Source organism: Ursus americanus, chromosome 12 (genome assembly GCF_024610735.1).
Source record: "Ursus americanus isolate L20-20 chromosome 12, mUrsAme1.1.p, whole genome shotgun sequence".
In the NCBI taxonomy this organism is placed as follows: Eukaryota; Metazoa; Chordata; class Mammalia; order Carnivora; family Ursidae; genus Ursus; species Ursus americanus.
In genome coordinates, this window is record NC_142138.1 from 48411631 (window position 1) to 48427290 (window position 15660).

Here is a 15660-nt window from a genome sequence, read left to right on the forward strand (position 1 = left end):
TGAATAGCATAGGAAGTTATTAAACTTCTTAACTTCAACAATCTGATGAGAGAAAAGTGGTGTCCCATCCTTTGATTTACATATTTCTGGCTAATATGGAAGTAAGACATCTCTAATATGGTTATTAATTGTTTCATTACCTCTTGTGTAATGTTTGTGACTTTTGCCTATGAGTATACTGCATTAGTTTATTATTTTAATATCCAGGAACAATTTGATAACAAGTAAAGCATGGCAAAAAAAAAAAAAAAATCACTTCGTTTCAAGTTGGGTTAGCTTTTATTTAAAAAAGTGTGTAGTAAAATTTATTCTCACATAATTATAGCTTCCAAATTATTTTAAAATATTTTTTAATATTTAAAAGTTAGTCCATTTAAAATTTATGTTACATGGCCTAATGAGGGGTTCTAAAAGTAAGTTCAAAATTATACCTGAACAATTTTTCAAAGAACCCATCATTGGGGCGCCTGGGTGGCGCAGTCGTTAAGCATCTGCCTTCAGCTCAGGGCATGATCCCAGCGTTCTGGGATCAAGCCCCACATCAGGCTCCTCCACTAGGAGCCTGCTTCTTCCTCTCCCACTCCCCCTGCTTGTGTTCCCTCTCTCTGGCTGTCTCTCTCTGTCAAATAAATAAATAAAATCTTTAAAAAAAAAAAGAACCCATCATTTTCCACTGAATTGAAATGCACTCTTCATTATATATTATGTTTTTATATTTAGTTGGTTCTCTTTACAGACTTTCATCTGCTCCAGAAAATGTGTATTCCTGTACCAATACTACATGTTGATTATATAAGATTTACTGTGAGTTTAAGATCTAATGTGGCAAATTTCTTTTTGTCTTATTTTACAAAGGTTTCTTTCTACCATATAGATTCCCAATTACTAATTCAGTATTTGCTAATCTGGGTTTCAATTTAGACTACCCACTGGATCTTAAATAATTATTGCACTTTTCCACATGTATTGAGAAATAATTATCTGCTGTAAGAGTAGATTTTAAAAGGTAAAATTATAGGTAAAATATTTTTAAAAAGTCATCATGAGTGCATTCATGAGCTGTCATGTCCAAGACTGAAAATGACAAGGCAATAAGACAGAAAAATAAGTGGAATCATCTTAAAGGTATTTGCTAAACCAGGTGCATACTGGATCCCATTTTCAGGTCCTCTGAGAATACAGCAGATAAAAATCCCTTGTAAAGAAAAATGTATTCATTGCACTCCCCACAGAATTTCTACATATAAAGCTTCAAAGAAAAGCAGAGTAAATAAATAAATAAACATATGAGGAAAAAAAGCACGATGAGTGGAACCAGTAGACACTACCAACAATATAACCAGACAGAACTTTAGTGGAACTCCCAGAGTATGAAAATTAGTATTTTTATATATTTAAGGACAGGCTTGGAAAATGAATTAAAAGCTAGCAGAGTTTTTAAAAATACAAAAACCATAAAAGATAAATTAACAGTCATGGAGAATAAAGTAAAAAAGGTTTAACATATATCTAATAAGAGTTCCATAGGCATATGATAGAGAGTCAATGAGAAATTCCCCCAAATGGTGAAAGTCATCAATGTACAAATTCAAGAACTAAGTAGGATAAACAAAAAGAAATCCAAACTTAGGGGCACCTTAGTGGCTCAGTCGGTTAAGCATCTGCCTTCAGCTCAGGTCATGATCCCAGGGTCCTGGGATGGGGATCAAGTCCCACATTGGGCTCCCTGCTCAGCGGGGAGTCTGCTCCCCCCTCTGCCCCTGCTCACGCACTCTCTCACTCACTCTCTCAAATAAATAAATAAAATCTTAAAAAAAAGAAATCCAAACTTAGATAAATCACTGTTTAGTTGAACACTAAAGATATAAAGATCTTTAAAACAGTCCGCCTCCAAAGACATAGAACACTCAAATTAGCAATAAATAGGTTTCTGTTTATTTTCCAATAGCATCAGCACAAGCAAAAGTAAACCACTTTCCCATGGCAATTCCAAAATGAAAAAAAAAAAAAAAAAGATATGAAAAGGAAAAAAAAAATGAAGAAAATCGGCAAAAATGTGAATAAATCTAATCCAATATTAACTAATAAAGCATAACAATACTATCTTATCAAGTTTTAAAAAGATAAAATTAATATACAGGAAACAGTATTTTATGACTTAGGGATGAGCTAATTTGAAGTAGAGTCCTTTACTCTCTACCAGAAGACCCACTCAGATTAACACCCTAAATGACACAGACCCATACTATAAAGTAGTTGTAAAAATTTGAATTCACTCCGTTCTAGAAAAATACATTTTTCACATTACTCAAATATCAGCATCTCAACTGTAAATGAAATTGACACATGAATTCAGAACTATTTATTTAAGCCAAATGGCGTATTTTACTCTGCTTGTTTACCCTCTAAAAGCGTAACAGAGTTTTTAAAAGCTGTGTTCTCTTGAGCACCATTTTACGGCAACAGGTGGGTAAGTTTCTGACAGTCCTCTTAGAAAGGACAGAGGTACTCATAGTTACCATTTAGGAAAACAAGTGAGGAAACTAGCCTTGTGTACCAAAATAAACCTCATCACTACCTTTTTATTTTATATATCTAAAATATTCATATTTTCAAATACTATTGGGTAATAAGTTGCGGGCTTCCTAATTCTTTTTCATCTCCTTATTTTCCTGTCATGATAGTGGAGAAAGCTCAATAGGCTTACATAAGACGTTATGTATTTGGACATTGGTTTCTAGGCACTGGGAAGCCACTGGCATTTTTTGAACAAAGCAGTGATATAATTAGAGCTATGTTTTTAGGAAATTATTCAGGAAATGATCAACATTTTACTTGGTAAAGGAATCAAACCACTTAGCCATTGTAATTGAAAAGCAAACCCAAAAAGAGGATGAAGTAAATCTATTGACTGCACTTGTGCTTTGTAACACTTGTATCAGGGATATGCACGTGTGCGTATGTATGTGTACCCACATACACATGCACGTATATCAAGATGACTTCTTTTAAATAAAAATGTTGTTGTCAATAGTTATCAAATGAACTCTGCTGGTGACATTTTTGTTTCTCCCCTGACTTCTACTCATACTTTCGGTGGAGATCTATCATAAAGAAGAGCTTTTTATTTTACATTGAGTCATTTAGTCAGCTTTCCTCAAATGTGTATTATTAAATTTATTTATCTATATAAAAGCCACACAAATCTGAGCACACAGATTCTATACAATATACAAATCAGTGGAAAATCGATGCTTTACAATTTGACGGAAACTCTTGAAAAGAGAAAGTATCTCTATTGTTTAAAATAAAGCATCATGAAACGAAGGAACATTTTTAAAAAGTCATTCTTTTTCACTACATTTATAGATCGACCTCATGCATTCTGATAGAAAGTACCGTTTCTTTTTCCCCAAAGGAAAGCTATCAAGAAATATAACCCAGTATTCACAGTTTGATGACTCTGAAACGTGTACTTCCGATCGAGCAATACAATTGCAAACAACAGCCTGCATGAACGAAACAGAGAAAAACTGACTGAGAAGTTACAATAGAATTGAGTGTACCTTTGAAAACTAGAGCTGTAATCCAGTTTGTAAGAAAATAAAGAATGGAAGTATTGGCCTAAACTCCCTGAATCACAGAAACCTAACACAATACAATACAAGTGACATCCTTTCCTCAAAGAGGCACAAGGCTCATTGAGTCTGGAGATTCAATTACCCTCTCAACCTGGAAAGAATCCCCCTCCTGAGTTGAGGTCCACTGGCAGAGCAATGTGGGACAGCCTACATTGTACACAGCTGGTAAATATCTAAAAAGCTGCAGGCTTTAAAGAACAAGAATCTCTGACCTTTTATGATTACTTCAGTGATTCTTCAACAAAACAGTACTTAAGGATAGAGTTCCCTAAATGCCTGGCAAAAGATCACAATTTCAATTAAATGTCTCCAAATATCTTCTCTTCATATCAAAATCTGTTTAAATAAACAATCAAGCAAAATGCTTCATTAGGCAGTAAAGAATACAAATTAATGAAATAGAAAAGTTTTCCTAAAATAGAGATGATTCTGATCTTCCTTAGACATTTTTTAAACTTCTCAAAGAATACCATTATTCCCTGTAGGTCTTTTTTTTTTTTTCTATAAATTTGTATAGACCTTGAATGAATGGGGTATACACTAATTAGAATCACAGTATCACCATTGAATTTTGGAATATCTAGGGAACATTTAGTTAGCATGGATCATAACTGCAATATTTCCTCATGCTTGAAGTCAAGACTTTTACCTTGAAAATAATTTTAGCCAAAACACTTCAGACTTCAAACTTCAGACATTTGGTTTCATTCCACTTCTATGAAGTCATCATTAAACAAATAAGATTTCACACATAAGTGTCACATAAATTATTTATTTTCATATATAAGACAAAGGTCTTGTGATGATAGATGTTTGGCATACCATAAAGTTAATAAATTAGATCCCTTGCTAGAATTCATCTTCTTAATTACAAAACAAATATAAAGCATTGGTGATTTTCTACTCTGTATGGGATTAAGTCTCAAATATTGAGCATAGAATGACAGTATTTTCACAACGGAATCCCAGTCTAATTGCCTTGTCCCATCACTCTTTTTTCTGTAACCCAGGCTCTACCCTAGCCACACTGGAGTTCTTACATTTGCCCAAACTTGTCGCGTACACACTCACATTGCTGCTTTTGCCCATGCTGAATACTCTTCCTGGATTGCATGGATTGCAGCACCAGCCACATTCAATATGGTGTGTGTGTGTGTGTGTGTGTGTGTGTGTGTGCATGCACATGCTTTACATATCTCTTTTTGCTCATAAATTATGAACTTCTAAAAGGCAGGGCCATAGCAAGAACTCAATACATGTCACTGGGTTTGGTACATAGCAGCTACTCAATAAATAATAACAGCTACCAAATAGTAATCCCTTGTATGATATTTATCATACTGAATGTAGAGAGGAATTAATAATTCCACATCAACAAAATATTTGTTAAATAATGACTATGTTAGAGATGGTCACATGCAAGTATTATTTCACTTATACCACAACCTTATAAAACAGATGCTGTCTTTCTTTCATAAATAATTTTTCCTGGGTTCACAATAAGTGGTCAATCTAAAAATTTAACCTAGACTTAAAATCCTATAAATATGTCTATGTAGATTAATACCATACCATATATCTAATAACTTTAATTCTTTTGAAATCCTAAAACTATATAAATGTACCATTTTTCTTCTGAAATATATATATTTTTTAAATAATTGGCATTGAGAAATGATCCTTATAAAAAAAAAGGTAGCTGGTTGTTGAAGAAGTACTTATTGGATTTGTACAGCATTTTAGAACGTAAGTGTCAAACACTGTGAAAAGAGTGATTCTCTGCATCATTTTGGAAAGACTTCCTTCAGGTTTTGCCCATTTGCTAAAGCATCAGACACTTGGCTAAGAGTTCACATACTCCTTTCACAAACAAAAGATACTATTAATTAATTATTCAATCAATCAAACATTCACTTAGTGAATAAAAAACTGGGCTTAGTCTTACACTGGTTTAAAAAAAATAAAGATTAAAATTCCTTTTGTTCTACTCATGCTCATAAAAGCCTGTTTTTTTTTAATTTTTTGGTTATAAATCTATCTAGTCTCTGTGATTTATTCCAAATCTTAAACAAATTAACTGAATTTTAAGTAACAGAGAAAAGTCCATTTCCTTGGTATGTCTCAGTGTGCCAGACTTAATACCAAAACACATTTTAAAACAAAGATATTTCACAAATTTGAAATGTGTTTTGCTAATCAATGACAGTTCCTATCCATAAGCATTTAGCAAGCTTAAGCTACAGAAAATCTACTCAGTGAGTGCCTTGGATTAAAAAATCATTAATTTCAACAAAAACTAATTTTTAAGTCAATAAACAATGAATATGCATTTTTATAATAATTATTTCACAACATGGAAGAGACTAATTAACAAATGTACATTTTCACATGCCTATAGAAATCATATCTTTAATGCTTTAACCCAATTTAATAAGTCAAGCTTTATGCTTTAATCACAGGTCATACTATATAGATACCAAGATCAAGTGCTGTTATTTTCATTTGCAGAGCTAAATCTGAATTTACCTTGTTTGCAATACTTGTGATGAATGATTTGATATCTAGATTGGTTGGACAGCTCTTCTGACAGGGGGCATCTGCACATTTCAGGCACCTAAGGAATAAATTAGCCAGATTAAAGAAATTATAAAGTAACTGAGATAATATTCTAAATATTCTCTACCCAATACCCATTCAGAGTTAGTATCTAGTAAGGACAAATAAAAGAGTGCTTTTTTTTTTTTTTTTAAGATTTTATTTATTTGACAGAGAGAGAGGCAATGAGAGAAAGAACACAAGCAGTGGGAGAGGGAGAAGAAGGCTTCCCGCCAAGCAGGAAGCCCGATGCAGGGCTTGATCCCAGAACAATGGGATCATGACCCGAGCCGAAGGCAGACGCCCAACGACTGAGCCACCCAGGCGCCCCAATAGTGCTGTTTTTTATGTACAAAAATTTTTTATTTTGTACACCTTCTGAGATGTATAAAATAGCACCACTCAGGCTAACTGCTCGTCATTTCCATGTTCCTCCTAGAGATTAAGAGGGCCATAATTATTTAAGATACATCATTTACTCATTTACTAAACCAGGCTTGTTTTGATTTCTCACTATACTGACAATGCTTAGAGAATGCAGTCTTTTATGACAAAAGTTTTGTATGCCTTTACACCACAATTATTATACAAACACAGAAGCAAAGTCTCTCATTTTACCACTTGTAACATCCTTTCTTCATCCCTTCATCCCTCCCACTTTGTCTCCCACATTTCCTCTCTCCCTCCTTTGTTACCTACCATCTCTCCCTCCCTCCAACTTTCTGATGTTTTGTAACCTACAAACTATTCACATGGGAATGGGGCTTTGTAGTACATGCTTCAATGCACAGCCCAGATCCACCCTCTTCCAGAATGAAGCATTTATTCTCCTGCTGCTGCACCCTCAGCCAAAGGGAACAGGCTCAACCAAGGTCGTGTCCCCTTTGCAATGGCAGCCTTCTTCCAATTACAGGTCAGTGAAGAGGTTAGAGGCCCAGTACCTTTGCCCAGACTTGAGAAACAAGCCTGTAGAAATCCACTGCAACCTTTAGTATGGCTATCTGTCCAATCCTGATTCCTTCACTCTTGTACAAATGTTGATCTTCTAATAAAGTTCCTGCATATTAATATCATTTCAAAATCTGCTTCCTGGGCAACCAACCAGAGATATGCTCAAACTTTAGTGTGCCTAAGAACCAGCTTGATAAATGTCACAGTTTTCACAGAGGAGCCCCTCCTGAGTCTGAGTTATTGGCTTGGGAATCTGTACTTGGCGGGGGGGGGGGGGACTTTGAGGTGATTCTGATATACATGGTTGGATCCATACAGTAAGAATCACAATTCTATACATCAGGACTGAAACCACAGGCTAGAATGGTCCTTAATTTGCATATTAATGTGTGTTGTTTATTTATTTATTCACTTAATAAATATCTAATGAGCCCCTGTTACATGGCAGAACCTGGGATATGAGGATATAAAATTGATAAACAAGACCACCATGGTCCTGCTCTCATGCACCTTGCAGTTTCGGAGGAAGTTCACACATATAAAAGTCAATTGTAGTTTTCAAGGTGAAAATAGCATCCTAAGGGAGCATTTAAGAGGAACAGTAGTGCTGGAAGGAGAGAGGCAGGGAAAGCTCATTGGGAAGAGTAATACTCAAAGGGAAGACTGAAGAATAAATAGGCATTAGGGAAGCGGAAAAGGGTGGGATTTGGAGTACAAGGTCACTCAAGAGAATGATCTGATATATGCCAAGGCCTGGAGAACATGACAAGGTACATGAACTAATCCAGGTTGGCTGGTCACACAGTGAGAACAGCAGTAGAGTAGAATTAGGCTGGAGATCTAAAACTTAAGATATACCACTGTCACATTTGTCAGAAGACCAGAATTCTCCAAGAATTTCATTGAGAATGAATCCTACACTGCTCTGTGACAAAGGTGACTAGCTAGCTCATTTTCTATCTACTTTCATGTGTAAAGACCTTGCTTCGTTTCCTTTGAGAAAACAATACCAGTCTCCTTGTCATTCTTTTGTGAGTAGGAGAGTCCTCTTCATTGTCTGAACCAATTTCTCAGCACCTAATTAATATCTTGTTTTTAAATCTGATCTCTTTTCTCTGGTTTGTGCCCTTAGTCTTCTCTCTAAATTAAATTTTACACAATGAGTACCAAAGGCTTTTCATAATCAATTGTCCTCTCTGAAATGTAGTCATTAAACCTCTCCCCTATCATTTCTCTAAATGCCATTGTTAGATTCACATCTATCATTTAGTTGAATTCCTATCTTCTCATACTCATGATTTTTCCCCTAAAACACTGTCACTGAGTTCAAAAAGAACTTCTTGAAAGTGTAATCAGCAGCATACAGTGCATATCGGTGCAAGCAGAGCATAATGCATGGTCTATTTGGTCTATGATGTTGAAATGTGGTGATATTATATATACTACCTTCACACGGATAAATATGTTGTACATTATTAGTGATTTGAAAGGATTTCCTCTGATGTAGTAAAATAAAATAGCTAAAAACTTAGCAAGTAATATTCCATCTTAAATACCTTCTAATTTATAAAAAAAGTCATTTCAACAGTTTTAAAAATATTTGGCAATTCACAGTAATAAAGCAACAAATGTACTTATTTGTTTCATATGTGTATGTGTGTATATATGTATGTATCTCATATAGATCCTGCTTATCCCTAATGAAGTCACAAATTTTCTGCTTTTCTTTTTTCTAACACCCGTCTTGAATAATAAGGCAATTAAAAAATGAAGTTATATTGTCAGCAGATATGAATGAGGCAAATTAATGCACAGTGTATTTCCATGTTCTTCTAGAGAAATCTTAAATTCAACATAAACAGATTCACTTAACAGCACTGACAATGTAAGGATTCTTAGTTGTGGTTATTAAGCCTCTTTACCAAATAATTCCCTTTTTATTATTGAGCTAGTTCACAAATAACAGCTGTTGGAAATGTCAGATGTTAATGAGGCAGGGCAATGCAAACCTGAATTGTAGCATTCTTTTTTTTTTCTTTGGTGCCATGAATATGCCAGAATGGGCAGACTCTGATAATAATACCATCTTGCAATTCTCTAAGCGCTCTGCAGACTAAAGTGCATCAGGCTGCCATTAATCCCACTTATCACTCTGACAGCTCAGTAATTACACTACTGCTATAGCCAGGTAGTCCTAATAAAATATCAACCACTGCACTGGAATGCATACTGGTGAGATGTTTTATTAAACTTGGGGGGGGAGGGTTGATCATCAAGTGACATTAGTGTTGACCTATTTTTCTATTTGACAATAAATTATCCTTTGACCATGCCATAATAGATATTACAGAGTGCATTTACTGTACCAAATCAGAAAGGTACTGCATTACAATGATGTAGGCAAATGGTGTAAATAAAATAGCAGAAATGCATGTCAGAATGTTATTACCTAAATTGCTTTAAATGATTGATACCATGAAAAATCACAGACACAGTACTTAGGGGAATATGTCAACAATTATTGTAAACCACAGTTCTACATAAATTTTTCCTTGGAAGCAACATTTAAATTACACTTGTTTTTATCTTCATTCATTTAATTCCCCTTTTATGTTTCAAAGTTACTCTTTTATAATGCAGTTTATTTTTAAATGCATTGTAAGAGTCAAAAGTTAATTCAGATAAACAATTATGTAATATTTTTAATCCCCAAATGATTATATTTATACTAAAAGGAATATATTAGATTATTTTTTAAGCAATGAAACATCTTAGATTTTTTACTACTGATAAACTTTTTTCATTTCCCCATTTAATAGAGAGTGTAACAATGGATTTCATTAAAGGCAAAATATAGAATCCTTAATAATGTTAATCCTTCATGACTCAGCATGACCATAAAAAATGTATGAAAATTTTAGTACTGCTACTTAAGGGACAAAAACTACTAGAGATATACAGAGCTTTCTCCAGAGAAAGAGAGCCATGATTCCTCTCCCCAAATATTAGTGAGGCTGGACAGCTTTACTCTGTAGTATAAACCAGAAAAAAATTATAGAAGTCATGAAATGAACAAGATTTCATTCTTCACACATCTGAGAACGGACGGCTGCTTCTTTTATTGTTAAGCATCCATAGCGGTTGGAATTGTCACCTATGCTTGTTAAAGAATTTTCCAATCCATGAGTTTAAATAACGATTTCTTCCTCAGTTAAAAAAAAAAATCACACAAATCTATCTGAAAACCTTAAAACTCCATGTTGCATTCATTGTCTTTGGTTTTTTGCTAGACTTCGGTTCAATCAAGCTAGCACGGTTTGATCAGGCTATGTATAATCTATATTAGTCTACGTGTAATCAAACTGAGCAAGTTAGTATTTACATGGAAAAAAATAAGATATTTTCCTAATATTGATGTTGTATTGCCTCAGCTATTTGATGTTTAGTACCTTCATTTGGAAGATCTAACTAACTGAACTGTAGCAGAGGGGTACAGATCTAACTTCCCTACCCTATAATCACCAGTATAGGCGAATACATAGCCTAATATCCTGGGGCAATTTGGCAATATTTCTACTGAAACAGCACAGAATTGAATGGAAGGAGTGTAAATCAAGAAATGGGGGGTTAGAAGTGTCTGACGCAAATCTGATATACACAGCTTGCAATCCTTGTACCAGATAATAGAAATACCCAAGAAAGACAGTTGGTATCTTTAAAACATGATGAGACTAATTCAATGTTCTGATACGTTAAAAAATCAAGAGCAATTTCCAGATTCTCATAATTCTCTCCGCTTCTCTCAATATTCAATTAGTAGTCTTTCCTATATTCTTTCTCATTGTGCTTCTCTGATTACACAACAGATTCTTACTAGCTCAGGGGCATTTGGCACTAATTTTGAATATTCCTAATATGCATCTTGGCCCAGCTTCTACATTCTGCTGGACTGGGAAGCTAAGGCAACATTGTGAAAAGTAAATGAATTTTTTATGCTGTGCACCATTCTGCTTTGGTGATGCTGAACCCATGATGTTCATGTTTTAAGACTTTTAATATTTATTTGAATTTATAGGTTAATACCTAAACACGATTTTTAAATAGTTATTTATCTACTAGAAATTTCCATTCATATGCGGGTGGCTTCAAGACAATTCAAAACAAGCAAGATTTAAAACAGTACACGATTCGTATAACTGATACTCAAAATACCTTGTTGGATGATCATGGTCATGAGTCCAGAAATAAAACATAAAAACATAAAAACTTTTCTATAGGGGCGCCTGGGTGGCACAGTCGTTAAGCGTCTGCCTTCGGCTCAGGGCGTGATGCCGGCGTTCTGGGATCGAGCCCCATGTCAGGCTCTTCCACTGGGAGCCTGCTTCTTCCTCTCCCACTCCCCCTGCTTGTGTTCCCTCTCTGGCTGGCTGTCTCTCTCTGTTAAATAAATAAATAAAATCTTTATAAAAAAAACCTTATCTATAATCTTTCTGTAGTCTATATCAGAGAATTATCAGTTTCCTCAGATAAAAAAGTATCTTTTACACTTTTTGCACACTTTGAACTGAATGGAAGGGCTTATGTTAAATTTTGATACTCATTTTTGATCTTCATATATTAATTGGTTAACAACTAATAAGATTGCTTTTATCTCCACTTCATACATGAGAGTACTGGGGCTCCAGAAATCTCCCAGAAGCATAAGAAGACCAGTGACCAAGGCAGCTGAGGAAACTACTAGAACACATTTACCATCTTACACCCAGGATTATCCCATTCACGTATAAAGACAGGGTAGAATTTTAAAAGGTGATGTTCTACTGACCTTATCTCTTCGCAACATCACTGCCTCCTTGCCAGAGTAATTGGAAGACTGAGAAAAAAGCAGTTGAGAAGTCACAGCTAGAAAAAGGCTACAGTATCCTCTCTCCTGGAGTCCAATTTTAGTTTAAGAAAAAAAAGTGAAAGGTCTCCTCAAGAAGCTTCTCAAGCCAAGATGAAAACATTAGGGTTTTACGGCATCACATGATTTCAAAGGCTAATCCAACCTGAGTAGTCATTGAGGCACTAATTCCTAAAATTAGGAGGCTAATTTAATTACATTTTAAATAACTTAGGTATAGCTAGTTGTATTAGAAGGACACTTTTTAAACATATTCTTATTTAAAAAATTAAGTATGCTATAAAAACCTCAACAGCATAAGAAGCCACAAACTCATGTACATCTTGTCCAGCAGGCAAATACAATATTTCTGTAAAAACTTACTGTGTATCACCTCCTGAAAATTTTTAAACATATTGTCCTATTTTACTACATAAAGAGAGTATCATCGTGATATCTGAGGATGCTACTCTTAAACTTACATTTTTCTCTTTCTTACAAGAGAAGATGGGACTTGAAAATAAGTTTTTGTTGTGCACAGGTAGAACAAAAAGGATGTGATGGAATCAGTGTACCTTAAGAACTGCAGGAAGATTCACTGAAAGAAAATAAACACACCATTCCTACATGCAGAAGATAAAACTAAGTAGGTATGAAAAGAGTAACGAGTCTAATTAAAGGAAGTGGGGTCAATCCTGAAGGCTTTCAGAATCTACTGGGGCTTTTCAGATACTAGAAATACTAAATAAGGTAAGATTTAAATAACAATACTAAACAACAGTTCCACACTGTGTAAAGGAAACAAGGTTTATTTGCCAAATGTATAGTACTGATGATAATTATGGTGGGACTTAGAGAGGAGAATGAGACCAATGCAGGTCACAGTGGTGAGGAAAGAGTGCCCCCCATTTCCAATATCCTCTGTTACTAATTTATTTAAACAGTACAAGATCATACTTAAAACTGAATTGTTGAAATGGAATAAAAAATAAGTTATTGCAACTATTGGAAGTAATTAATACTACACATTCATGTTTTTATATATCAATAAGACAGAAAATTACAATAAAGTCAATGAATTAAAAAAAGACATAAAAATATTTATGAAATGTTTTTCTGCCCAGGAGACAACTAGGCATTAAAACCTATGATATAATTTGATCCCTGTCACTTGCAGCTACAACAGAGGTAGACTTTAATCAAGAAAACCAGAGAATATCATTGATAAAAGCTCTGCTTTATGTTCTGGAGGGATGCTCTTCTTGGCAACACTCTCTTAGGAAACCATTCTTTATCCATCTTAAAGATGGTAGGGATTGAGAATACTTTAGGACAGGAAGATGGCTGGATTCAAGAAGAAGATAAAGAGTTTTCTCTCTTTCTGTAACGAGACAGTGACAAGCCATGTACCTAGGATAGGGTTCCTTTAAAATCTGGCTATACTAAATACAGCCAGCATAAATAAGTCTGAATTTATATTATATATATATATATATATATATATATATATATATATATATATAATGTATATATATGTATAATTTATGCACACACACACAGAGGAAACACACACACAACACATATACATGCTAACATTAATTAAATGCTCAAATGTGCTTGCTAATCCAAAGCCTTAAAATGTACTGAGAAAACATAGAATATATGTTAAGAGAACAGACTCCGGTGCTTGATTGCCCATATTTAATCACTGACTTTACTTATTGGTTTTATGACTTTAGGTAAACAACTTAAAACTCTCTGGGCACCCCCTTCCTCATATGCAAAGGGAGACAAGAATTTGTACTTGAGAAGTTTATTGTGAGAATTTTAAAAAATTATATATTCACACTAAATAGAATGTACTTCTTTAGTTACTTCACAGGCTTTCATATACTCCTTAAAATGCTCTGGAAGTTATATGGTACCTTCTCTAATGTGGAAGTCATAGCATAATGTTTTACTGCTATTTACATACATTAAATAAAGTGGATAGGGTGCCTGGGTGGCTCAGTCCATTAAGCTTCTGCCTTCGGCTCAGGTCATGATCTCAGGGTCCTGGTATCAATACCATGTTGGGCTCCCTGCTCAGCGGGGAGTCTGCTGCTTCCCTCTCCCTCTGCTCTCTCTCTCTCACCCCCTCTCTCTGTCAAATAAATAAATAAATAGAATCTTTAAAAAATTTTTTAAAATCGTTAGTCGTTTTATAAATAAATAAATAAATAAATAAATAAATAAATAAATAAAGTGGATATCTGACAAACATAAATATATGCATCAAGTCTTCATTTTCTCCTTACAAGTTTTCAAAAGGGGAAATTATTTCTCTATCAGGAGAAGACTTCTCTGACAGAGACACTTCCGCTAGGGATTGAAGCACAAGTAGGATTTTACCCTGTGTAGATGAGTAGACCAGAGCTTAATACCAAGAGCAAGCTCTGGATGCATATGTGCTGCTTCTCTGCATGCCACACAGCAGCTACTACTGTACCACGTATATCTTAGCCGGCCAATAAAGGAGAATGAGTGAATGAATGGATCAAAGGAATGTGGGGAAAAGAAACTCTAACGCCTAATGCAATTAAAAAAAAACAAACACTACGGGTTTATCTAGGGCACAGACTATAACTCATCTTTTGTACTCAGCATCTATGCTAGTAGTTGGCACATACATATTTGCTCATACATGTTTATGGAAAACTCCTACAAGTCACTACACTTCAGAAATCAAATCCCCAAAGCACATGCCAATCTCATCAGTGATCCCAAGCTATTTATACGGAATCCTTTCTTCTTAGGGCTTCTGGTTGTTTCTCCATGCTAACAGTGTGAGGTAAAAATAATCTTCTCCTAAAAATAAGTTAAATTCTAAGATGGTAGGTTGAACTACAATAATATACTGCAAAGTTTGGGGCGCCTGGTTAGCTCAGTTGGCTAAGCGCCTGCCTTTGGCTCAGGTCATGATCCCAGGACCCTGGCATCTATCCCTGCATTGGGCTCCTTGCTCAGTGGGGAGCCTGCTTCTCCCTCTCCAGCTCCCCCTGCTTGTGGTCTCTCTCTGTCAAATAAATAAAATCTTAAAAAAAATATATACTGCAAAGTTTGAAAATGGATATATCCTTACTAAAAGTGTAACTTATCTTTATTATAGATGTATAGTTGAGCAAGTATATAAGGAAAGCAAATTGTTAAATATGAGAATCTATGTGATAAAAGATGCTTTCCTTCATTCCCGCTCCACACGTTATCTCCTAGTACTTCCGTATTTTCAGTGCTTATGTTAGGCATATTTCTCAGTTCTTTTCTTTTTTATCTTCTTTTTATTTATTTCTTTCTTCTTTTATTTATTTTGGTTGTCAAATGATCCCTTATTGAAATATTTTCCTTTGTAGTTAGTAACTAGCTGGGCATTCCACTGCACTACTACTGATGTCATCTATGATGTCATGGAAGATGGCGGCCATCAACGCTACAGCCCACAGGATCTCTTTAATGGTTCCAGAGGGTTCTCTGGCTAAAGATCAGTGCTGCATCTGTCAGGCAATATTGACAATATCATCAAAAGTGGTATTTCTACTGTTCTTAATATTTTTC

The 15660-nt window shown here is 34.8% G+C and overlaps 1 protein-coding gene across 2 annotated transcripts in view; it reads right to left on the minus strand.

The window, feature by feature from the left end:
- DPYD (dihydropyrimidine dehydrogenase) overlaps positions 1 to 15660 on the minus strand; it is a 793664-nt gene that overhangs the window by 598439 nt on the left and 179565 nt on the right. For both annotated transcript variants that reach the window (XM_045801716.2, XM_045801717.2), the window contains one exon: positions 6168 to 6255. In XM_045801716.2, coding sequence (XP_045657672.2) covers positions 6168 to 6255 — 88 coding nt within the window. The remainder of the gene's footprint in view (positions 1 to 6167; positions 6256 to 15660) is intronic.